Source organism: Bos indicus x Bos taurus, chromosome 16 (genome assembly GCF_003369695.1).
Source record: "Bos indicus x Bos taurus breed Angus x Brahman F1 hybrid chromosome 16, Bos_hybrid_MaternalHap_v2.0, whole genome shotgun sequence".
Classification (NCBI taxonomy): Eukaryota; Metazoa; Chordata; class Mammalia; order Artiodactyla; family Bovidae; genus Bos; species Bos indicus x Bos taurus.
Genome location: NC_040091.1, coordinates 40,717,031 through 40,743,243, shown reverse-complemented (window position 1 = coordinate 40,743,243; position 26,213 = coordinate 40,717,031). Strand labels below are relative to the sequence as shown.

General features: G+C 41.8%; 1 protein-coding gene across 7 annotated transcripts in view; it reads left to right on the top strand.

Moving 5' to 3' along the window:
- VPS13D (vacuolar protein sorting 13 homolog D) overlaps positions 1-26,213 on the top strand; it is a 273,484-nt gene that overhangs the window by 69,340 nt on the left and 177,931 nt on the right. For all 7 annotated transcript variants that reach the window (XM_027564854.1, XM_027564853.1, XM_027564852.1 and 4 more), the window contains 11 exons: positions 1,249-1,420; positions 1,598-1,710; positions 3,373-3,585; positions 9,612-9,877; positions 11,011-11,144; positions 13,634-13,789; positions 14,987-15,197; positions 15,725-15,799; positions 18,830-19,036; positions 21,161-21,250; positions 23,848-23,988. In XM_027564854.1, coding sequence (XP_027420655.1) covers positions 1,249-1,420; positions 1,598-1,710; positions 3,373-3,585; positions 9,612-9,877; positions 11,011-11,144; positions 13,634-13,789; positions 14,987-15,197; positions 15,725-15,799; positions 18,830-19,036; positions 21,161-21,250; positions 23,848-23,988 — 1,778 coding nt within the window. The remainder of the gene's footprint in view (positions 1-1,248; positions 1,421-1,597; positions 1,711-3,372; positions 3,586-9,611; positions 9,878-11,010; positions 11,145-13,633; positions 13,790-14,986; positions 15,198-15,724; positions 15,800-18,829; positions 19,037-21,160; positions 21,251-23,847; positions 23,989-26,213) is intronic.

The following is a 26,213-nucleotide window of genomic DNA, read 5'->3' as shown; positions in this document are numbered from 1 at the left end:
AAGGGGATGACTAAACACAGGGTATCTGATCAGCTTCTCCTGCCCTGGACCTGGCAACCCAGGGGGTTCTTGGTAATCCTTTCCAGCTTTTCCTTGTTAATTGCATGACTGGTCTTTTTTCACCTGGCTGTATGAAGGTTTTTCTCCATAGACAAAGTAGTTTTTAATATTTCTCTTCAACTGCAAATCCTGGCCCTCTGCTTTATATACTTGGAGCATAGCATCTGTAGGATCCATGATATCCACTTCACCTTTAGGAGGGTAGAGAAAAAGCTCTTCAGTGTTGGGATGAAGTATATTCCCCCTTCCCTGGGCATTTTTTTTTTTTTAAGATTATTTTTTGGCTGCGCTGAGGTGTTTGTGGTATGAGGGATCTTTAGTTGTGGCAGGCAGAATCTAGTTCCCTGAGCAGGGATCGAACCTGGGCCCCCTGCATTGGGAGCGCAGAGTCTTAGCCACTGGACCACTAGGGAAGACCTCCCCGACATGGGCATTTTCAACATCATTCCTGCCTGCCCATCTCAGCTTGAAATGAGTGACTGAGTCGGGTTTTATCCTACTGTCCCATCTTGGCTCGTTATGAAACACTGGTTCCTTTCTTTTGTTACCACTAAATGGATAAAGAGCTTGTCATTTTTTCTTTTTTATTAGAATATACTTGTTGTACAATAATGTGTTAGTCTCAGCTATGTGGTAATCTGACATTTGCACACATTATGAAATGATCTCTGCTATGAGCCTCATAGTCATCTGTTTCCACACAAAGTTATTGCAGTTATCGTTGGCCATATTGTTCATGCTGTATAGTATATCCCCATGGCTTGTTTATTTTATGGCTGGAGGTTTGTACCTCTTAATCCCCTTCACCTATTTTTGTACCACTCCTCTGTTCTCTGTACCTGTATCTTTTCCTTTTGTCTTTTTTTCTTTTTAATTGCTCTCCCAACTATAATGTGTAAGTTGTTTCTGAGTCTTATGAAATTTTTCTTTATTCATCAATTAGTTAGCTCAGATTTGGGGATTTTATAAATGTATATTTGGGGAGAAAAATGGCCTTTTGTAGCTGAAAGATGACAGTTGTACTAACCTGCTTCACTTGGACTCATGAAATTTTTGTCATTGAAGATTAGAAATTAATTGGTTGATAAGGGAGGTGAGTACATGTTAGCACTTATATTTGGGTGTGAGCTGTGTCAATGTTAAGTTCGTGATTTTTTTGTGGACGTGACCTTTTATGTTTTTCCATAGAGAAATAAGTCATACGGTGCCAGACATATCTATCCATGGCAATCTCTCCTCAGTCCACTGTTCTCTGGATTTGTGCAAGTACAAGCTGATCCGGGGTTTATTGGAGAACAACCTTGGAGAGCCCATAGAGGAATTCATGAGGCCTTATGATTTGCAAGACCCAAGGATTCACGTGAGTGTGACGTTAGGTTCTTCTGTAACTCTCGTGGTCTCATGATCATCATCCTGTGTATCTGTTCCTCAGAGTCAGCTGGCGAAAGAAGATGGAGCCACAGCAAATTAGATTTCATGACATTAACTCCATTTTTAGATTGACAACTATGAATTGATTGACATTTTCCTTTTCCAGACTGTTCTGAGTGGAGAAGTATACACGTGCATGTGTTTCCTCATTGATATGGTAAATGTAAGTCTGGAGCTGAAAGATCCAAAAGGAAAAGAAGCTGCTGGGTCCCTAGCCAGGTATGGCTGTGATTATATGGTTTTACTATTAGTAATGGTAATAGAAATCCTGTACACCTTGTGCTATCGTGTAGAGCAGAGTGGCCGAGTGGTGGTTCACAGCTGAATGTGGTCTGCCTGCAGGATGCTTTTTGGTTGGTCTGCACAATGCTTTTTAAAAGTTTAAATTCATCTGTCAGTCAAGACAGCTGAGGTTATGCTGCGGTAATGGGCACTCCAAAATATCAGTGACTTAGAAGAGTAACAGTGTTTTTCTCCTCGTGTTTCCTGTCCATTATGGTCTTGGGCTGCTCTGCTCACTGTAGTTACCCTGGCTGACAGAGCAGCTTCCTGTGCCGGTGAGAAGAGCCCTTGAGTGGTCTTGAATGGCAGTGGGATCCTGGTAAGCCCTGTGGTGCTAGAACATGGTCCCACGTGAGTGCGGAGTCAGGAAGCAGTCTCCCTGTGTGTCTGTGTTGAGGGAGTCCAGAGCTATCTGGTGAACACCGGTGTTGATGGCCTCGCTGGCCAGAATTAGTGAATTGTATGTGAAAAAGTTTGGATTTCAGCTTCCTTTGAAGAATTGTAAGTTTTGGCAGCAGAGGGCCAGTGTTCTCAATTAGAAGCATCTGGGAGCTGAGTGGAAGCTTGGGCAACCTTTAGATAAGGCATGTGCTCACCCAGCAGTTCACTAACTTATGTCTTCTTGGTTACTATAGACCAGGAATTTGTGATTACTGGTATAGAACCCCCAAAAGTGCATTGTATTTTCACACTTGACAACATTTTCATCTCTTGACAGTCAAGTAAAGTTGAGCAGATATTACTCCTGTTCTCCAGATAGTTTTTGACTAGTATAAGATCATATGACTGGAAAAGTGGTTCCGTATTTAAAAATAGCACTTCAAGGCTAGTAATTTTTCTATGGGACACACACTGTCTTCTGTTTTGTTTTTCCCTTAAAAATTCATCCAGCTATCTAACTCAACTAATGAGAACATGATATGATGGAGTTGGGGTCCCAGATTGATTATCTTGTGAACCGGCAGTTTTTTCTGATGACTGGTTATGCCCTTACTTTCTTCCAATATGGGGTAATTCTGTCTGGATTGTCATGATGGTACTGAGTGATTAAGAACTGCCCATTGCAGCTCTGCCTGTTATTTGAAAAATGGCAGTTGCAGATGCATTTTCTGTTGGTAGATGAGCTGCATTACTTCTCTCCATGAAAAGTGTTATTTATTGTTGTGGTGGTTCCCAGGAACTTCTTGCATAAAAATTCAGCAGACTGTGGAGACAGACTCTTCCATGCAGGCCAGGAGTCGACAGATGAAGGACTAAAGGGACCCTCACCCTTGGGGATTATTACGAATATATTGTCTTACTAAACTTAGGTGAGAAATGAGAATGCTAACGAACCAAGCATGCAACACATATGTGGTATTGTTATTCCCCATGAAGTTCCCATGGGCAAGAGTGTCTCCTTAGAAATGGAAAAGAAGGTACAAGGCAAAGTGACACTTCGATCCATTTTGTGGAGACTGTTAAAATCAGTGACAGATCTCAGAGTGAAGTTATCTCCTTCATAGAACTTAGGCATATTTATGGTTTTGTTCTTTTATCTTAAACATACATAATTTTGAAAATGGAAGCGTTCAACGTCTTGACTGCTTTCTCCCGTAGATTTGACTTCAAGAAGTGTAAACTGCTCTATGAGAGCTTTTCCAACCAAACCAAGTCCGTTAACTTGGTTTCCCATTCCATGATGGCTTTTGACACCCGCTCTGCTGGGCAGAAGACCAGTCCTGGTGTGACCAACGTGTTCACCTGCATCTTTCAGCCCTCTAAAAGCAGCAGCACCACCCAAGGCTCCATTCAGATTGAACTGCATTTCAGGTGGGAGATCCAGACCCTGACCTTGCCTTTCTTTATCATGACATATGCCCTTCTGTGGCCTGTGGGCCAACACCATGTAGGCTTTAGAGCATCAAAGGACTGAGCAATCTTTGAGAAATAAATAATGGCTTATTAGTGCAGTGTACTGTATATTAAGTGTTCCTGCAACCATGCAGTTTCGCTGACTGGCCAAAAGATGTCTCTGTTGCCTTAAGGAAAGTAGTTAGGATTAAACCAGATTCTTAAAATCAACCTCCCTGTCAGATGTGTGTGCACGTGCATACCCAGTCCCTAAGTTGTATCCAACTCTTTGCGACCCCATGGACTGTACCCTGCCAGGCTCCCCTCTCCATGGGAGTCTCTTGGCAAGAATACTGGAGTGGGTTGCCATTTTCTCCTCCAGGAGATCTTCCCAACCTAGGAATTGAATCTGTGTCTCCTGTATTGGTAGGTGGATTCTTTACCACTGTGCCACCTGGGAAGCCCCCCCATCAGCTGTAGACTTTTAATATGTAAAGCGACTTGGGGAAGGAAGGAATTATACTCATGTAAGGGGGAAAAGTCTTTTGGTCTATAGAAATGATAGAAGAGAAGTGGTGTTGACTTACATTATCGAGTTATCTATGCAGGTCTTAATGACTGACTTCTCCATGTAAAATGAGCTTTAGCCTCCTTGAACTAGATTATGTTTTTCTTCTTGGTATTATGGGAGGCACTGTTGTGTGTGAAAAGAGCATCGGTTTTGGGATCACATAGACCTGGGCTCAAAACCTTTATCTACCACTTCCTAGTAATGTGTCCAAGGACAAGTTTTTTCATCTCCTCACCTGCATTTTCATCTACTATAAAATAGGAAAGAGTTACTGTACCTACCTCATAGGGAGGAGGTGATAATTAAGAGACAGAGTGCTAAAGAATCGATGCTTTCAAACTGTGGTGCTGGAGAAGACTCTTGAAAGTCCCTTGGACAGCAAGGTGATCAAACCAGTCCATTTTAAGGGAAATCAACCCTGAATACTCGTTGGAAGGAATAATGCTGAAGCTCCAGTATTTTGGTCATCTGATGTGAACAACTGACTGATTAGCAAAGCCCCTGATGCTGGGAAAGATTGAGGGCAGGAGGAGAAGGGGGCAACAGAGGATGAGATGGTTGGATGACATCACTGACTCAGTGGACATGAATTTGGGCAAACTGTGGGAGATAGTGGTGGACAGAGGAGCCTGGTATGCTGCAGTCCATGGGGTCACAAAGAGTCGGACATGACTGGGCGACTGAACAACAGCAATAATTAAACATCACTCTGTGTAGTCAAAGCTATGGTTTTTCCAGTAGTCATGTATGGATGTGAGAGTTGGACCCTAAAGAAGGCTGGGCAACAAAGAATTGGTGCTTTTGAATTGTGATGCTGGAGAAGACTCTTGAGAGCCTCCTGGACATCAAGGAGATCAAACTAGTCAATCCTAAAGGGAATCAGCCCTAAATATTCATTGAAAGGACTGATGCTGAAACTGGAGCTCCAGTATATTTTGGCTATCTGATGCCAAGTGGCAACTCACTGGAAAAGATCCTGATGCTGGGAAAGATTGAAGGCAAAAGATGAAGGGGGAGGCAGAGGATAAGATGGTAAGATAGCATCATGACTCGGTGGACATGAATTTGAGCAAGCTCTGGGAGATAGTGAAGGACAGAGGAGCCTGGCGTGCTTAGTCCATGGGGTTGAAAAGAGTTGGACACAACTTAGCAACTGAACAACACCAACATATAATTAAACAAGATATTCTGGCTACTGCTTGGCATAGATGGGAGCTTTTACAATTATTCCTGATGTAGCTTAGGTTATTTTATGATACACTACTGTAAAATTTTTTGACTAAGTGGGCATAGACCTGAAAACTGAAAAGTTAGGTACGATCGATAGAAATTCAACAGGAGACCTTTGGAACTGATGTCAGTTTCATTCTATTAGTGCTTAATGTCATCAGATAAGTTGTAAATATATAAACCAGTAAGTAAAAAGGCTGGGAAAAACTTCTTGGTTAGGCAAGAGAGGAAAAAAAAAACTTACCAAAATTGTACTTTTATTTGTATATGTGTGACATTGCAGTGTGCTGTTCAGTGAATTCCTTAGGGTTGAGTTTTCCTAGGGAGGGGTCGTGATCTCCATATGTGTTTAGGAATTCTGCCTAATTAGATACTTAAACTTTTGCATGAGCTTTTAAAAAATTGTATTAATTATTTTATTTTTGGTTGCACTGGGTCTTCGTTGCTGTGTGTGGGCTTTCTCTAGCTGCCATTGGGGCTAGTAGTTGCTCTAGGGCTAGCTCCTGTTCATTGCAGTGAGTGGGCTTCTCATTGTGGCGGCTTCTCTTGTTGTGGAACACGGGCTGTAGATGTATGGGCTTCAGTAGTTGTAGCACAGGGGTTCAGTAGTTGTGGCTCGCAAGCTCTAGGGCATGAGCTCAGTAGTTGTGGTGCACAAGCTTCGTTGTCATGTGTCACGTAGAATCTTTCTGGATCAGGGATTGAACCGTGTACCCTGCATTGGCAGGTGGATTCTTCTTCACTATACATGAATTTTAAAACAGTTTAGTAATGGGAATGCTAGTTGCCTCTTACTGAGCCTTACCACTCCAGTGTTCTTGCCTGGAGAATCCCAGGGACGGGGGAGCCTGGTGGGCTGCCATCTATGAGGTCACACAGAGTCGGACACGACTGAAGTGACTTAGCAGCAGCAGAGCCTTACCAAGGGCTAGGCACTTTACTTGCCTTTATCTTAATTCTCACAAGTTTGTCCAGTGGGCGACTTCTTCCCCATTTTACAGATACAGGCATAGAAGCTTGGAGGGGATTAAGTAACTCTTCTGAGGATACACAGCCAGTAAGTGAAGTAGTCAGAACTCAGGCTTGGGCCTCTGATTTTAAAGCCTGTGTCTTGTCTAACAGTTGTCAAGCCCACCACATTTTAGTGACTGGGCTGATTGCAGTCAGATGATAAGCTGGCTGTGATTTGCAGTGCTTTTGTTGGAAGATGATGTTTATTTGAACAGAAGGCTTGCATACATTTGGTCCATCTGCTGAAACAGTGTCTTTTTTCGGTTTGCTTTGTTATTGAACTGGCTTCCTCAATATCAACTAGTTGTCCCACCTATTATATTTTTAATATACAAGAAGCCTTAAAATATTAATAAATTTATATACTAAAGATGTATAATTTCTCAGAGGCTAATAATAAAGTCGTCCACCTTGGTTCTTGCTAACAGAAATACCGTTGTTAGTGAGAGGGTTAAAATGTTCTCTTGATTGGAACTTTTGAACGCTTTCTGTGTCTCAAGAAGAATTGCTCTTCTGTTGGGATTTTGTGTGTCAAATATAAATCACTTTACAGTGTTTAAAGGCTTGAAATATTTTCCAGAGAAGGGATCAGACATACTTTGACTTTCCAGTTAGTTCATAACGCTGATGATCTGTGTTCAAAATGGGGTGGAAAAATTTTACTGAGGGCGACATTTTTTCTCCATTACAAAAGGGTGAAGTGTTTCTGTGAAAAATGCTATGTCTGTATGAAGGAGGCATGCACCACAGTGCCCTTTTTCTAGGGGCAGTGAGCCAGGTTTAGGAGAAACAAGAGACTAGAGAAGCCAGCCTTAAAAAAAAAAAAATCTCCGAATCAGCTTTTCCTGAATAGAAGCCCCTTTTAGGGCCGTGAAGCAGGTATGTGTAGTAGCCAGAGCCCCAGAATCGATTTTGGGCTCACAGAACAAAGTTCAGTCCCGAAAACTATAGGGGCGTCCTTGCCCATTTTTCTTGTCTTAGCTATCTCTGCCCACTAATATACTGACGGTGCCTGGCCCTGACCACACCATGGCTTGAAGCCAGGCTTGAGAGTCCTTCTAGGGTTTTCACCTCAAATATAGAATTGAGGGTAATGATGGCAATGAACCAGTACCCCCTCCCCCTCCCCTGCAGCTCTACTTCTAGGGTGCTTGGGGTGTCAGCCACAGTAAACATCATCTTATTTGTCCTCCCTCTTTGGCTAAAAAATCTGGGGTCTCAGGCTAGTTCCAGCTAGAGAAACCATCATGTACTAGCATGTAAATTTGATGTTTATAAAGAAGTGATCTTAACGTTGAAGAAAGAGTGCCTGCCTCACTGATCTTTTAGAAACAGCCTGTAGTGGAGGGAACTGACATTTATCAGACCTTTTATGTGCCTGGTGGTTTCTCTCTTACTGTTTTATTATTGCTCGGTTTATAAGTGAGAAAACAGAAAGATAAATATATGATATTATTTATATGTGGAATCTGAAAAAAATGGTACAAATGAACTTATTTGCAAAACAAAAATAGAGTCACAGATGTAGAAAACAATCGTCTCATTACCAGGGTAAAGGGGGAGGAGTGGTAAATTGGGAGACTGAGATTGACAGGCACACACTACTGTATATAAAATAGTTAACTAGTGAGGACTTTGTGTATAGCACGGGGAACTCTGCTCAATACTCAATACTAACGACCTATGTGGAAAAAGAATCTTAAAAAAGAGAGTGGATTTATGTATATGGAGAACTGATTCACTTTGTTCTACAGCAGAAACTAACATAATGTAAATCAACTGTTTTGTTATTGTTCTTTAGTTGCTAAGTCATGTCCCACTAAGTCAGGTCCAACTCTTTTGCCTCATGGACTGTAGCCCGCCATGCTTCTCTTTCTATGGGATTTTCCAGAGAAGCATACTAAAGTGGGTTGCTGTTTACTTCTCTAGGAGATCTTCCCGACCCAAGGGTTGAACCTGCTGATGACTCAGTGGTAAAGAATATGTCTACTCATGCAGGAGATGCAGGTTCAATCCCTGGGACAGGAAGATCCCCTGGATAAGGAAATCAGCTGCTGCTGCTGCTAAGTTGCTTCATTCGTGTCCGACTCTGTGAGACCCCATAGATGGCAGCCTACCAGGCTCCGCCATCTCTGGGATTCTCCAGGCAAGAACACTGGAATGGGTTGCCATTTCCTTCTCTAATGCATGAAAGTGAAAAGTCAAAGTGAAGTCACTCAGTCGTGTCTGACTCTTCGCGACCCCATGGACTGCAGCCACCAGGCTCCTCCGTGCATGGGATTTTCCAGGCAAAAGTGAGGAAAGAGGCTCAGAGAAGCTAGACAACTTACCCAAGATAACACAGATTTTAAGTGACATGATTTAAGCCCATGCTTTTTCTACCACACCAGGATTTCTCAAACTCAGCATTGTAGGTTAGATCATTTTGTGTTGTGAAGGCTATCTTGTACATTATGGGTTGTTTAGCTGCATCCCTGATTTCTACCCACAAGATGCCTACAGGAACCCCTTCACTTGTGACAAAAATGTCTCCGGACATTGCCAGATGATTGCCAGGGGATGGAAACACCCGAGATGGGGATGTCTGAGAACTGCAGGATGACATACTTGCTACTGCTTTCTTGTAATACGTCCCTTCTTGTTTAAAAATATGATTGACTTTTGAAAACGTATACTGAATGTTTTACTAGACTCGGGCTCAGAGTTTATTGATATTCAAAGCTTAGTTTAGAAGATGCTGGAGGGCTTCCCTAGTGGCTCAGTGGTAAAGAACCTACTTACCAATGCAGGAGACATGAGTTTGATCCCTGATCTGGAAAGATCATACATGGTGCAGAGCAGCTAAGCCCGTGTACCACAGCTATCGAGTCTGTGCTCTAGAGCCCAGGAGCAGCAACTACTGAGCCCGCCTGTCACAACTATGGAAGCCAGTGTACCCTAGAGCCCATGCTCCACAACACGAGAAACCCCCACAGTGAGAAAGCCAAGCGCTGCAACTAGAGAGTAGCCCCTGCTTGCCGCAACTAGAGAAAAGCCTACACAGCAGCAAATACCCGTACAGCCATAAATAAATTAAAAAAAGAAAAGAAAACGCTAGAGTATCACCTGCCCAAATTGAGTAATATATTTGCAGGTTAGTGAAATGTCATGTTCCTCTTTTCCTATTTTATTTTTATGATCTTCTTTCTTGTAGGTCTACAAAGGATTCCTCCTGTTTCACAGTTGTTCTCAACAATCTCCGTGTGTTTCTCATATTTGACTGGCTGCTGTTGGTGCACGATTTTCTCCATACCCCCAGTGATATTAAGAAGCCAGCTAAAGTTACTCCTTTTCGCCACCGTAACTCTAGCAGCGAATCTGCTGTAATTCCCAAAACTGTGAAAAGTGGAGTAGTTACCAAACGGTCTTCCCTTCCTGTGTCCACCGAAAGGCACCTGGAGGTCAAGGTCAACGTAACAGGTAAGTGTATGTAGTTGTGAGTCACCTATTCTTGGTTTGGATTTTAGGCTAATTTTGTGTCTTACAGTATGACTTTTCTGTTGCCTCTGCATTTTGACATGAACACTTACGTGTTTCCACGTTTTGCAGACTAACAACTGTTGACATTCTTGACCTCTGTTTTCAGATGGGAATTGCCTGGCCCACAGTGAAGCCTGCAAGATCTAGTCCCTCTCCTCTGACCTCCCCTAATGCATGTGCCTGGCCTGAGTACCCACCTGGGCAATGATCTTTTTTCCCAGTGTTAAATCTGGCTTCAGTTTTCTGTTTGATCTCCAGGGCCCCAACAAATGTGCCTTACTGAGTTTAGGCAAAAGTGGTATGTGAAAAATCTCAGTTTAGAAGATAAATAAATGAGGGGATTGGTGCTGTCTTTACACAAAGAATATTTTCCTTTATAAACAGATTTACCGTGGTTTTTGTTAACTAGCAGACTCTCATAGCACATCTGTACATATATATGTATTTATTGTTATGCTTGTGATATATCCTATCTCCTGCACAGTGATTTGAAAGAAGCTGAATAGCTCATGGCATTTAAAATAGATTTAGTTTCAAAAGTTCAGTTTATACATGTTTTTTGATGAAAACAAAAAGTAAACTTGCCATGTCCAGATGAATAGAAAACTGTCTGTGTCTACCAATTTAAAAAGCAAAAAAAGTGGTCCGCATTCTTTGTAAACAACCCTGAATATATACACAGATGACCCAGTGCTCTTTGCTGCCTGACCAACATCAGTATCTGAATCTGCTTCCTGGGAACTTAAATCAGATCATCGCTTGGAGAAGGGGTGGTTTCCAGAGCTTCTCAGTGTCTGTCCTGCCTCCCAGGAGACCTAGCGTACAACTACATTCTAAAAAGAGAAAGTGCGTCCCGGTCTTATGCCTGTGCAGGGCTCTTTTGGCTCAGCTGCGCCTGGCCAGATCTGCAGGACCTGCTGAGGGTGTCGGCAGAATGTCGACAGACATCCTAGACATCTGATCTTTCTGGCTGACCTGTCGGCCCCCCACCCAGTAGATGTGCTGCCTGGTTTATGACACCTGCTGCTTTCATTTCCCAGCTTTGGCCTAGTTGATGATACTGTCCTTTCCAGGCACGGAGTTTGTGGTCGTTGAAGATGTATCCTGCTTCGATACCAACGCCATCATTCTCAAAGGCACCACTGTGCTCACCTACAAGCCCCGATTTGTTGATCGGCCCTTTTCAGGAAGTTTGTTTGGCATTGAGGTAAGAAGTCTTTGTGTTGATTGAAGCACTCAATGTTTGGCTTAAGAGAAAAGCATCTGGAGAATAATTTTACCTCCTAAACTTTCCTTCAGGGTGATAATTAATGGGACCAGAGGACCCTTGCCCTCTTCTCTTCATTTTCTCTTCACATCTACCAGGTTATTCTAATGTGTGAATTCAGGCCCCCAGGGTCAGGCTGTGAATGTGTGGAGGGACTGTACCTCTTTCTCTTAGACCCAGCCCTTCCTCAGAATGTTCAAGGAAGCTCTTCCAATCCCCCTTTCCTCAACAGGCTCCTTGTCATGTCCTCCTGGTTCTGTGGGTCTAGGCCCTGGCTAATTTGTGAGGGTGAGGAAGGGGTCCTTGTTTCTCCTGCATCCCCTTCTACACATTGAGTGCTTGTCCTCGCGAAGACCTAGAGCTTTCTGGTTATAGAAACGTGATACTAAAGTGTTAGGGACTTTCCATGTTATCCTTCCAGGAATATCTGATCTATTAAAGGGCACCTCTGGAGAGTTGGCCCTGACCTCAAGGGCTGAATCTCTAATTGTGATGCTCATGGCTCTGATTCAGTCTCATGAAGGAGATAATTTGCATTGGGATGGCTTTTGTAACCAGAAGATTACATTCTACAATATTATGCAAAAACTGCTCTGTCTCTAGAGCCAGGATGTGTGGAGACAGGAGGAGAAATGAGGCAGATTATTATCTCCTCTGGCAAATATTCTTAAGTCACCGATCTCTGCTAATATTCCTCTTGTTAGAATACTAGAATATTTGGTCAGAGTTACTCATCATTTGCTTCCCATTTATGATTAAACTTTTTCATGCTCAGTTCTTCCCAGTGATGTTTCAGAGGTTGAGGGAACAAAAATTGCTTCCACCCTCAGCAGCAGATAGTACTTTTTTTTCTGGTCAGAAATAGCTGAATAAAACCTGTGGAGATTTTATTTCCCTACCACTTGTATCTCTCATGTAAAGAAACCTCAGTGTGAGAGGAAGGATTTGCCTGCTAGCGTGATGTGACTTGGTCCTGAAATTGCAGTTCGTCTGCTTTCCAAGCCTCCACAATACCAGCTTTGAACGAGGAAGTTTGGTGATTGATTAATGAACTGTCAGGTACAATTGGGTTTTGTGTAGCAGACGCCAGGGAAGAAAAAAGGAAAATGGAACTTTCCTGCTCCAGAATCTTAGAAAAACTCCATGGCAAAATATTCGAGCTTCCTGGAAACTCCTTTCAGTCTTGTTCTTAAGGTGGCACAGTTGGATCTGAATTTTAAGACTACCCTAATACATCCTTGGGGGAGAATTTGTAAAGAAGGCAAAATGAGCTAAGGTTGAATACAGCAGAGGACCTTGGTGTCATATGCTTTTCAATAGCTCTAGAAAATGCCAGGCTTCCCTGGTGGCTCAGATGGTAAAGAGTCTGCCTGCAGTGCAGGAGACCTAGGTTTGATCCCTGGTCGGGAAGATCCCTGGAGAAGGAAATGGCAACCCACTCCAGTATTCTTGCCTGGACAATTCCATGGATGGAGGAACCCGGTAGGCTACAGTCCATGGCGTTGCAAAGAGTTGGACACGACTGAGCAACTTCACTTTCTTTTTCTTTCTTTAGAAAATGCCAGAAAAGAGGAAGGAGCAGGGGAGACTAAAGCGATGCTTTCTTCTTCCTCCTCTACTCTTGCTGAGCATGCAGCATAATATGGTCCTGGAATGAGCGTCCTCCGTCTCTGTTCTCTCCCCATAAATATGTTTTACTTTATTTTTATTAGAACATCTCAAACATACACAAAGTAAACAGAATAATATAATGAACCCCTATGTACCTTTCACATAGCGTCAGTGATTAATGTATTTATTTTCACTTCTGATAGTAACAACTGTATTACATGAAATTAGGGAAGGGGCGGGAAAAACCACTTATTCCCACCTATCTCACCTACATAATCTCTCTTGACATTTTGAGGTATTTCTTCCCCTATAGTTTTGGCGTAATATTTTGATTGGGCTGTTTTTTCACAACCAGTATTGTAACTGTTTTCCTACCTTTCTAGGTAGTCTTTTAAACTTATTTTTAAATGGCTGCAAAATACTCTGCTGAGTAGATGGGGAATATCTTGAAAACATTGATTCTCTTAATTTTTTTTTTAAAATTTAGCATTAAATGATGTTTTGGTTAATTTTTCTATGTTTTGATTACTTCCTTGGACTAGTTCCCATCAAGAGTAGGATTATTGGATCAAAGGGTGTGAGATTTTTAAGTCTCTTGTTATGTATTGCCAAACTGCCTTTCCCACGGGTGAAGCACTGTGCTGCTGGCAGTGGGTGAGGGCACCAGTCTCACTCTTAACAGTGTTCATTCCAGTGGTTGTTATGGGTCTTTTATAGGAGAGGACTGATGGCTTCCAAGATGGCCCCCTTTTCTCCTGGTGGTGAGACTCTTCCTAAATCAGACATTAATTCACGCCATATTGCATTTCACCCTCTAGGTGTTTTCGTGCCGACTGGGGAATGAGCACGACACAGCTCTTTCAATCGTCGATCCAGTACAAATTCATGTGGAGCTGGTGGGAAATTCTTCTTACCAGAATAGTTCAGGATTGATGGATGCATTCAATAGCGAAGATTTTCCTCCCATCTTAGAGGTAATGATGACAAGTCTGGATAACACACCGAGGCTCTCCCAAACACTTCCCTTTACTTGAACTACTTATTTACTCTGCCAGCCTCAACAACAGTTCCATTACTTCAGCAAATACAAAATATATATGACATTGTCTCTGCCCTAGAAGATCTTTGTCTTGAGGATGAAAGACCTTTTGATTGTTTGGTATGATCTTGAAGTTCTATGATAGTTTATAGAAAGCAGAGTTCAACATAGTTAAGGATATTGACTGTGAGTGAAACAAAAGAAGAGTCTGATCAGGGGGTAGGATGTAAATAGGCTAAGAAGGAGAGCAGTTCTGAATTAGGAAGCAGCAAAGTCAGGGGTAGAAGTGGCCCAGCAGAGCTGAGACTGAGGGAGGTCTCACTGCAAGAAGTCTGGGGACGTGAGGAGGAGGGAGAGGAGAAGCAGAGCAGGTGAAGCCAGGCCAGGACCAGTTAAGACTTGGATGTTTTATTTCTTTGGTAGAGAGGGAGTAATTAATTCATAATCCATTTGAACTGTAGCAGGTTTGAAAGAGAAAAGCCATTCTGATTTTGGGGCTTCAAAAAAAAAAAAAAAAAGGTAGAAGCAAGTAATAAATAAAGCACTATACCCAGACTTCAAGCAGATATCCCATTTTAAAGTGGTCTTGTGTCGGTGTCTGTACAGCTTTTTCCACTGGTAGCTGAATTGCTAACGACTGAGGAACACCAGATTTTTAGAAATATTACTATAGAACTTGACTCATTTAAGGGTCTGTTTGAATAAAGCAGAGAGAAATTTTGGAGGGGGGTCAGTTGGCTTCAGAAATTTAAAAAATTAAATAGATCAAAGCAAAATGGATTAACAGAGTGTTACAAATTGGCTCTGGAGGAGGCAAGGATCGCCTTCCTCTGATTCTCTGCTTTGATGATTACATATACTTGTAAGAAAATCATTCTACCAAATTATTAAGTGCTCTAGTAATTTGCCCTACGTAGTAGTTTTTGTTTGGTACAGTTTTGTGACATTGGACTTCACATCTGAGACATCTTACCTCATGGCTATTAGTGCTTGATTTAAAGATCTCCCCAGTCTTCAAAATGAGGAAGTGTCTGTTGTATTTCTAGAACCAGAGTTAGAATGGTACCTCTGAGAGGTGTGGACACAGAAGCCACTGCAGCTTTAAAAACTGCCACCTTTTAAATCTTGTTAGATTCAGTTACAGGCCCTGGATATCAGACTCTCCTATAATGATGTTCAGCTGTTTCTTGCCATTGCAAAATCCATCCCAGAGCAAGCTAACGCTGCGGTGCCAGACGTGGCGGCCTTGGAGGCCAGCTCCGTTCACAGCTACCTTCCCGGTGCTTCTCGAGGGGGAGAGGAAGTCAGAGAAGGGACAAGACACACCTTAGACCCTGTTTTGGGTAGGTATTTAACCATAAAACCCATTCAGCCTTCTCCCAAACTCCCCTTGTTCTTAAGATTTTCTTTTGCACAATTAGATTATTCAGGGTATAATTGTCTGTCATTAAGTATAATTGTTATAAGTATAATTGTTATAAGTATAATTAGTCATAAGTATGACTAATTCTTATTTTTAAAATAAAGAAAACACCCCAAACCAACTATTCTAACCTACAGTATTTTTCCTTTTACCATTTCTTCTAGAGATACGGATAATGCTAAGATTTAGTTTTAAACTTTGTTTTCTTCCAAAAGTATATGGATAATACTGAGTTTCAGTTTTAGGCTTTTAAAACACAGCCAATATAGGGAAAAGACTTAAAAACTTCAGGGTATACTTGATAACTTCCAATTAGGAGCTTATTTTTGCCTATAGAAGAGAAATGACTGAGTCACCAGTTTCTGATTTCTTTTTTTGCTTCAGTTAGTCTGTGGGTTAATTTACATTAAATTACTTATAAAAATATATATACCATTTCCCCCGTAGAATTACAGCTGGCTAGACTGCAGGAGCTGGGGTTTAGCATGGATGACTGCCGCAAAGCTCTCTTGGTGTGTCAAGGTAATTTGAATAAGGCTTTTTCCTTTATCTATTATCTTGATAAACAATAATGTTTGATAATGTTTATCTTTCCATTTCCTCCCCTACTCCCATGGATGCCTTAGTGAGCTGGAGTGTGTTTTGAAAGCCCTCTGTGGTTTTCTGTGGGCTGAGTATAATCTTGGGCCAGTAATAATGGGATGCAGTATTTTATGGTGGATGTAAATGTGGGCTCTGGAGCCGACTGCCTGGCTTCAGATCCTTGCGCTGTCCCTACTGGCTCCTTGTTAGTGACCTGGGCAAGTCTGAGCTCTCTGTTCCAGTGCTTCCTTACCTGTACAAGTGAGGATTAGAGGACCTCCCTTGGTCCTTTGTTGCTGAGAAGCACTCTATGCAAAACACACAGCATGTGCCCTGTAGACATTAGCACTGCTGCTACTGGGAGTAGTAATGGTGGTGATACCGATCAGCTTGGCCATTGATCGAGCTCCTCTGTGCCTAGTCATGTTTCTTGTCGAATCCTCATTCCCTTGGTGGTGGCATTCTTGGCCTCACTTCAGATGGGGAAACGGGCTCAGATGGTTTGGTAAGGCTATGGTTTGGTAAGATGGTTTCGTCTCAGGCTATGTCTTAGCGTGGGGCTGGAATGGTTTAAAGCCAGGTGTGCCCCTCTTCCTTCCACTGTGTCACACCACCTCTCCACCTCCCTCTGTGCTCTCCTTGTCCTTAAATCAGAGACACAACAAAAGCTGTATTTTTTCCTAGTCTTGATACTTGGATGTATATCCTCCCTTTTTATTTCTCTATGTACTGTATACAGACGTACCTTGGAGATATTAGGGGGTTGGTTCCAGACCACCACAATAAAGAAAATACTGCAGTCAAGCGAGTCACACACATTTTTTGATTTCCCAGTGCAAATAAAAGTTGCTTTTACACTCTACTGTAGTCGGTTGGGTGTGCAGTACCATTATGTCTATAAGAACAATGTATGTATCTTTATTAAGTAATGCTGTTGGGAAAATAGTGCTGATAGACTTGCTCGACACAGGGTTGTCACACATCTTCAATTTGTAAAAACTGCAGTATCAGCAAAGTGCAATAAAACAAAGTATGCTAATGTGTCCAACACACACACACATCCACATGTGGTATTTATACATGTTGGTAGATTGTATTGCAAATACTTTATAGAATTACAGTTACAATTTTATTATAATATAATATTGGCATCATCCCTTGTCATTAAAATTATTTGTAAATGATTCTTTTACATTGATCTGAGGACATATTATAATTTAGTCTTCAGTTGTTTTTCATTCTTTCATCATTATACACAATTCTGTTATTAATATTTTTGTGTATGAACTTTTGTCTACATCTTTCAGTTTCTTTGGTAGTGAGACTTTAAAAAAAAACTTATCTGTTTATTTGCACCAGGTCTTCATTGTGGTACAAAGGGTCTTCGATGTTTGATGTGGCATTTGGGACTTTTTAGTTGTCACATGTGGGATTTTTAGTTGCAAACTCTTAGTTGTGGCATAAGGAGTCTTAGTTGCAGCATACAGGATCTAGTTCCTTTACTAGGAATTGAACCTGGGCCCTCAGCATTGGGCACTCGGAGTCTTAGCCAGTAAAGCACCAGGGAAGTCCCGCTTTGGTAGTGAGACTTGAAAGTGAAAGTGAAAGTCTCTCTGTTGTGTTTGACTATACAGTCCATGGAATTCTCCAGGCCAGAATACTGAAGTGGGTGGCTGTTTCCTTCTCCAGGGGATCTTCTCAACCCAGGGATTGAACCCAGGTCTCTCACATTGATGGTGGATTCTTTACCAGCTGAGCCACCAGTGAGACTTAGTATTGTAAAAACTGGATCAGAGGATATAGATATTTTTTGAGGCTCTTTACTTGAATTGACAAATCTTTTTCTGAAAGAATTGTACCAGATTAAACTTTGACCACTTGTGTGGTCTTATCACATGATTGTTTGCATTACCTATCCTTTATCTCTGAAAACAATTGGAAGGTAGGCCTAATTATCTTGTGTGCCTTAATTTCGTTTTTTCCTAATCATCATTGCTTTTGGTGTAGTTAACTTCATATCCCTTAATGTTTACATTTCATTTTTTTTTTTTTTTTTACTCTTTAACAATTCAAACACGTTAAAATTTCTAAGAGCCTTTTGGATTTTTGTTACTCTTTATTTCTTTAGTAACTGAGGTTTAGTTCCACCAATAATAAAGACAATAATACCAACTAATGTTTATAGAGCCTCTGTTATATGCCAGGCTCTGATCTGAGAACCTCCCAGGTGCTCACTTGTTTCCTCCTCATGGCAGTCCTGTAAGTGGGTGCTGTTGGGCAGAGAGAGACCAAGCAACTTGCCCAAGAGCCAATATCTAGTCAGTGCAGGATCAGAAGCCAGGCCATCTTGCTCCAAAGCCTATGCCCTGAACCACCCACCACGGTCACATGCACTGGCCTCTGGTAATTTCTAAGTATAAGGCTGCATTGCTTTGCGTTTCGGTTCTGTTCTTTTTTAGCTTTGGCAATCTGGTTGTGTTCAGGGGGCTGTTGTTTAATAGTTTTACAGTACACACATGGTTGAGAAGAGCAAGTATGTACAACCTAAGACCTTTGAGAACAGTTACAAAGCAGCACATCAGAATATGCAGAACTACATAGTGAAGATTAAATGCTTGAGTACCGAGTGGCACCTGGAAGTTGGAGCCTGTCCATTCCTCTTTTCTCCTCTCCTTCAGCAGATGTCACTGTAGAGGAAGGATGGCTTCCTGCAAGCATTTTGAGCCAGGTCATGTGGTAAACTTGAGTAGAGGTGTGTAGTAAAGAGGGCCTTGTTCTGTTGGCTAAAAAAGCAGGATTCCTATTATTGTGCTTCGTTTTCCTTGTTCTGTCTCAGACTGCAATCTGGCATCAAGGTTCTCTTGGGCTGTCTAGTAGGTCCCTATCAAATGTATTTTTCTGTTTCCTCTGTGAGTTGCTTGAGTAGCCATGTGAACAGGTCCAACTGATCACCTTTCGATTGCTTTGCAGGTCAGCTGAAAAAAGCAGCCAGTTGGTTGTTCAAGAATGCTGAACCCCGGACATCCCTTTCCCTGGCTTCCAACAGCCAGCAGAGCCAGGGGGCGGCACCGGCCTGGTTGATCTCGGGTGTGGAGATGAAAGCTGAAAGCGTGTGTATCTGCTTTATCGATGACTGCATGGACTGCGACGTGCCTCTAGCCGAGCTCACCTTCTCCCGTGAGTACTCGCCCAACCCTTAGGTTCATCTCCAAGATCAGCAGCGACTGCTGTCTTTTCTTCATGTTACTCATGCTCTTCCATACCTAATAGCATGGGAGAGATTTAGATAATGATTTTACATGTGTTTTCCATTATTTGTATTTTAAAGACATGTATTTATTTGCTATATGTGGCCTTCAGACCGTGGGTTGGGAATAATAGAAATTGTCATTGATGAAATTTCTGTTCTGTTAACATGTGTGTGTGCTCAATCCCTAAGTCATGTCTGATTCCTTGTGATCCCATGGAGTGTAGCCCACTAGGCTCCTCTGTCCATGGAATTTTCCAGGCACGAATACTGGAGTGGATTGCCATTTCTTCCTCCAGGGTATCTTCCTGACCCAGGGATCAAACACGTCTCTTATGTCTCCTGCATTGACAGGTGGATTCTTTACCACTATGCCACGTGGGATGTGCCACATGGGAAGCCATTGTTCTATAAACAGCCCTAGTTAAATAATTCCTGATCTCTCCATTTTGTTTATGTTTTCATGTATCTTAAGATTGTAGTTGTTGTTTAGTTGCTGAGTCGTGTCCAACTCTTTGCGACCCTATGGCTGTAAGCCGCCAGGTTCCTTTGTCCATGTGATTTCCTAGGCAAGAATACTAGAGTGGATTGCCATTTTCTTCTCCAGGAAGGTGGGTTGCCATCTTCTCTGAGCCAGGGATCAAACCCATGTCTCCTGCATTGACAGGTGGATTTTGTACCTCTGAGCCACCTCTGGCTTCAGGGAAGCCCAAAGATTGTAGGGAGTACTGATATTAAAGGGATTTATAAGATAAGCGTAGAAAATAGGGTTTCCATGCTATATGGAAAATTAACAAACACAGAGGCTTGTTAAAACGCTTACCCCATTGTCTCCTCCATAGGGCCAGATAGGAAGAGAAACCCTTTTCATCTGAGAGCTGTCCCTCAACAGAGTGGAGATGATTGTAGAAGGGCTTTATCCTCAATCACATCATTGTAAGCCATGTTAGATGCAGCTACTAAAGAGAGTAAAGGAAAATCTCACTTCTGTGTTTACTTTTAATTTTCCATCATTTTGGTCTTGTAAGTCACTTTTCCCTTCAAGGAAAATTCGATTCTGGGGATTTAGTTCAACCTTTTACACACTGTGGGAGTTTTCCTTTTCTCTGTGTTTCTAGGCACCAAAGGGCCACTTGATTAAAACTAACAATGGGAATTTTGACTGTTTGCGTGAGTGTCTTTTCTGTAGAAAATAATTTTTATTTTTCTATGGTAATCTTAACATTTTGAGCTAATATTTATGAGGGCATGACTGTTCTCATTACACTACCTTCTTTTCAGATATTCAGGAAAAAATGTGTTTTTTATGTTCCCTGGTTGCTGGGGCTGGGATTGGTGGGGAGGCAAATGAGGCATTTACCTCATTCACAGCATTTAAAGGGCAACCACGAAAATCAGTGATTAAGATAAATGATACTTTAATGCAATATTTTTAAAAATCAGAATTTATTAAATAAAAATCCCATGATGAACAAAATATCAAATTTTTGTGTGTTCTCCTATAAGATCACTAGTATTAATTATAACTAATAGCTGTTTGGGCTTCTCAGGTGGTGCTAGTCATAGAGAACCGCCTGCCAATGCAGGAGATTTAAGACACAGGTTCAGTCCCTGGGTCGGGAAGATCCCCTGGAGGAGGAAATGATAACCCACTCCAGTTTTCTTGCCTGGAGAATCCCATGGACAGAGGAGCCTGGTGGCTTATAGTCCATGGGATTGCAAAGAGTTGGACACAACCGAAGCGACTGGGCACAATAGGTCTTTATTTTTAAGATAACATCAGTTTATAACATACAACTTTCTTGTGTACAGCCTTATATTTCCACTTCTGTATACCCTACAGTATGCTCACTACCAAAAATTTAGTTTCTCTCCATCACCATACAATCGAACACCCTTGCTCCCACCCCTGTCCCTGCCCCTCTGGGAGCCCTTCCTCTGTTCTCTGTATCTTTGTGTTTGTTTTTCTAACATCTCTTTAATATGCTGTGTCAGCAACAGAAAGTTTTGGTTGTTTCCGCCCCACACTGCAATAAGATTTGCTTTCGTTGCAGGTCTGAATTTTCTGCAGCATGTAAGAACTAGCCCTGAAGGCTACGCCCACTTCACCCTTTCTGGAGATTATTATAACCGTGCTCTGTCAGGTCAGTATAATTATCATGGGATTTAAAACATACACTTTAGCATTTGCCTGGGCCTATCTCTACATAAATCTTACATGAAGCAAAGGAGTGGGACAGGACAGGGAAAGATGAAAAATAAGGGCACGAGCACAAAAGATACAGATTTTTTTTTTCATATTTCTAAAAATATATTTGGTATGTCACAACGGAATTATTTAAAATTTTCATAGTTAATTCTTTTTGATCCTGGAGTTTGGCTCATTTCAGAACATGAAATTGCTCAGTAGTGAAGGATCACTCGTCTGGCCCTGAGAGTAGCTAACTTTCAAGCGAGATTTAAGCCCACACACATTCTAAACTTAAGGCCTCCTCCCTTCCTACTGGGCTTGTCTCATTAGAAGAGCACTGAGTCAGTAACAGCAAATAACCTGCCTTGCGTGCATACGTACTGTTGCTTCAGTTGTGTCTGACTGTGTGATGCTATCGACTGTAGCCTGCTGGGTGCCTCTGTCCTTAGGATTCTGGCTAGAATCCTAGAATACTGGAGTGGATTGCCATGCCCTCCTCCAGGGGATCTTCCCTGCCCAGGAATTAAACCTGAATCTCTTATGTCACCTGCGTTGGCAGGCAGGTTCTTTACCATTAGTGCCACCTGGGAAGCTGGTAAATGATTATAACCTGCCTTATTTATTCCCTAAAGTAGAACGTGGTTGCTCAGGGCAAGATGTTCTTCCAGAGACATAAACCTGGATACAGTGCAAGTCATTTTCATATTTCTTTCCTTCCACTGAAAAGACCAGGGTAAGGATCTATACAGATGGACATTCAAGAACAATCCGGTAACAGGGCTGAACAGTTTGAGCTGTGACATTCTTTACCTTAAAGAGATTCTTTGTAGGTATGGACAAAGTAAACCAGGGAGTGTTGAAGAGCGGTTGCTCCCTTTGAAGTCAGGGGAAAATTAAGCTTCCAGTGTGTTTTGCTGCCTGCTAATTGTTCTAGAGTACGTGTCACATTCAATATTATATGTTAGTTAACATTCTCCCTTCTCTGTTCTGGATTCACTTAAAGGCAACACTCTTTTTTCCTAATTGTTCAAAATGTTTAACTTCAGAATAATAGTCCCAGCCCTGCTAGTTGAGAGAAAGTTTTACAGGGCATATGGTAGCTATTTTTTCTGAGAATCATTTATTTTCCCAGAGCAAATATTGCTTACTTTTACAGTTGCAGGAACACATTCAGGTCACTAAGCACTAAACGGCGTGAGGAGATGAATGTACCAATGTTAAGCTACATGTTAGATTGGATTTGTATTAGTAAATCACCTCATCTATGGCCGGTGGATTGTGTTTAGGGAAAAATTAACTGGCCTTGAAAAGCCATCTTTCAAACCACAGTAAGATACCATTTTTCTCATCCAACAGATGGGCAAAAAGGAAGTGTGACAGACCTAAGTATGGTGAAGATATGAGCCATAGAAGTGTCATTTCCTACGGTCAGAATTGTAAATTGGGACAACCACTTTCGAAAACAATTTGACGTGACCTACAAGCATACTTGGCAACCCTTCAACATACTTCTTCTAGATCTGTGCCTTTGAGAGTCTCCTATGTGTCCTAGGAAACAAGTGAAAAAAGACCGCTTCTGGTAGTGGCCTTCCAGATAGCAGCAAAGCTGGAATCAAGTGCAGTGTCTCTTAGCAGTAGAATAGATAAACAAAGTGGTGTGTTCATAAGTGGATTGGAACTCAGTGGTGAAAATAATGTCCCACTGATATATGGCATCAATGTGAGCGGATTTCAAAGACATGTTATTGATCAAAAATAGAAACTTGCAAAAGAATACACACAGTTGGATTCTATTTATATGAAGATCCCCTACATTAGCAGGACACACTAATGTATTTATTCTTCAGAAATGTATACATGGATGGTAAAACTACAAAGAAGGACACAGGAATGATTAAAAATTCAAACTAATGGAGTTGAGTGGGAGAGGTTTAGTGGGGAGTGTTACTCAGGAGCTTCAAAAGCATGTGTAATGTTCTCTTTCATAAGCTGAGTAGAGGGTACATGAGCGTTTGCAGTGATTTTATTCTTTAAACCATACATAAATGTTGTTTAAATATACCTTCTGTACATATGACACATTTTAAGATGAAAATTTTGAAAAACTTAACGAACTGCTGAATATACCTATTTATTCAACCAATGGTTCTTGATGTAAGAGGGTAGTTAAATTTAATAGTTACTTCAGCCACTGACACTGACACTGTTTTCCCAACCTGAGTCTGAGACACTTTTTTCCATCTTGAGTGTATCAAAAACAGGGCTTGCCTGCTCTTTAATAGAAGAGGGCACGTCCCGCCTGCCTGCCTTCCTCCCACCTTTGGAAGACCATGGTTGGGGTGCACGTATGCTGTGCTGCCCATGTCCTTGAGACAGCACAGACATCTGTAGGATAACCTGAAGCTAGAGAGGGTGCCTTCTGTGTGAAATCAAGTTGGAAATAGAAAGCTGTTATCCATAGTATGTCCTTGCTGAGCATTTGTGAACGGTGTTCCCCTGTAAACTCTTGGTATCTGCTGAGCAGATGTCTTATTTCCTGTGTTCTGCTAGGCTGGGAGCCATTTATTGAGCCCTGGCCATGCTCCGTATCCTGGCAACAACAGGCTGCTAGTCGTCTCCATCCTCCTCGACTGAAGCTGGAAGCCAAGGCCAAACAGCGCTTGGATGTCAACATCACCTCTGTGCTAATTGGTGAGTGGAAAGTTGTCTTTCGAACACTGGTACCCTTCTGTGCATACGTCCCTTGTCTGGAAGGCTGTTAATTCTGGTTTAACAATTGCTCAGGACTGTACCAGACGTCGCTTACTCCTCACAGCTGCTTTCCTGATAAACCCTAATTTGGCCTCATGGTGCTCCTTACCCCATTGCTCCAGAAGTGGCATCCTATGCTGGTGTTCTCGGTGCTTAAGCAAGAGCTTAGACCATGTGGGAAATACCCATGTCCATGACGAACTTTCTCCCCATGATGATTGGTCCCTGGGGTTTATTATGTCCTAGAAGTGAGTTTAAATTCATTTCTCTCACACTATTCACAGAATAATTCTTGAAATGTATGATTTTGATTGTCTTTAGAGAAAGGTCAGTTGTCTGTGCTGTTTCTCATCAATTATCGTGTTGACGTAACTCTAAAAATCACTGGGTTAACGGGTTGTCAAGCTAATGGCGTGAGCTCTGAAAGTGTCTTTGACAACACTGAAATGTACACTCCTGGGTTCAATATAGTGAGTCAGAATCTTGTCCCTATACTTGTCCTTGTATCAGAAGAATAGTAACATTATCACACAGTGAGATAGTGCCTTTGTTCACCATGAAGCCTACACTCACTGTTTGAGTTACTGATCCCTAGGCTCTGATTTTTGGTAACAATGTAGTGTCTGAGTGATAGTAACACATGCTACAGTTGTGCCTCAGTATCCAAAGGGATTGGTTCCAGCACCACACTCCCTACCCCTCACCTCCCCCGCCCCATCCACATCTGTGGCTGCTCAAGTCCCTTGTGTAAAATAGCCTAGTTCATTGAATATGGTTGGCCCTCTGTATCTGCCTGCAGAGCCCACAGATATGGAGGGCAGACTGTCCTGCAAATCTGTGAACTTTGTTCAGGGTATGTGTTGGGTTGAGTCTCATACAATATCCATTGGCTTATTCCATGTCAGAGTTAAGAGAATGTGTAGTGAAATGAGACTAGAAGTTTATTGATTCCTAAATTTTAAAAACACTGTTTTAGATTTGTAGGTTTCATTAATATCAGCAATGTAATGGTAAATAGATCTCATGATTCTTCTATATTATTTTGGCTTCTCTGTTATTTCTTATATAATCTGTTCATCTGGAAGTTTAGATAAAGTTTGGGACAGTGTTTTGAAAAGCCATGGTAAATAAGAGCTTACCTTAAATAAAAAGAGTTCTATTGATATATTTCTTATTAGTATTTAATTTAAAATGTTAACAGTCTTATGGACTCTGTGGGAGAGGGAGAGGGTGGGAAGATTTGGGAGAATGGCATTGAAGCCTGTATAATATCATGTATGAAACGAGTCGCCAGTCCAGGTTTGATGCACGATACTGGATGCTTGGGGCTGGTGCACTGGGACGACCCAGAGGGATGGTATGGGGAGGGAGGAGGGAGGAGGGCTCAGGATAGGGAACACATGTATACCTCTGGTGGATTCATTTCAATATTTGGCAAAACTAACACAATATTGTAAAGTTTAAAAATTAAAAAAAAAAAAAATGTCCTCTAAAAAGCATTCTTGTCATTGGTAAAGCTGTTTTATTTTTTTAACCTTTAATTCCTTATTTCTAATACTGTGCTGAAACCCAGAAACATTGCTGTGACCTCTTAGTGTTTAAAGAAATATAATTTCTGTAGCCAAATACTGGAACTGAAAACCAGGAACTAATCATCCTTGTTTAAAAAAGTGTGATATTTTAATTAGTAAAGAAGGTCTTTATCCAAGTGTGGTGTGTAATAATTTTGTTAACCTGCTCTTCCTGTTATAATTATCCTGTTGAAAAAGTAAAGCCACTTGTGGAGAACTGTCCGCTGGATTTCAGTCTCCTGAGTTTGGTGGCCTCCTAGCTGGTCTTTCTGCCTCCAAACCCTGCCCCTTAGCATGGCATGCCATGCTCTTCACAAAGCAAGTTGTTCTCTTGCCTAGGCTTCTTTGCTATGTCCCCTGTACCCCAGCATGTTGTACCAGAGTCACACCGCAGTATTCTGTGTTCCCTAAGTGTGACGTGTGCTTTCATATCTTAAAGTCTTTACATGTGCTGTTCTTTCTGCCTAGAATATCCTGTCTAGTCCTGTTGGTAACCCTACCTGCTTCAAGACCCAGAACAAAGGTCCTCACGTCTCTGGTGATTGCCATGCACTTGGCCGTGTGCTCCTCCACTTCTGCCAACGCAGAATAAAC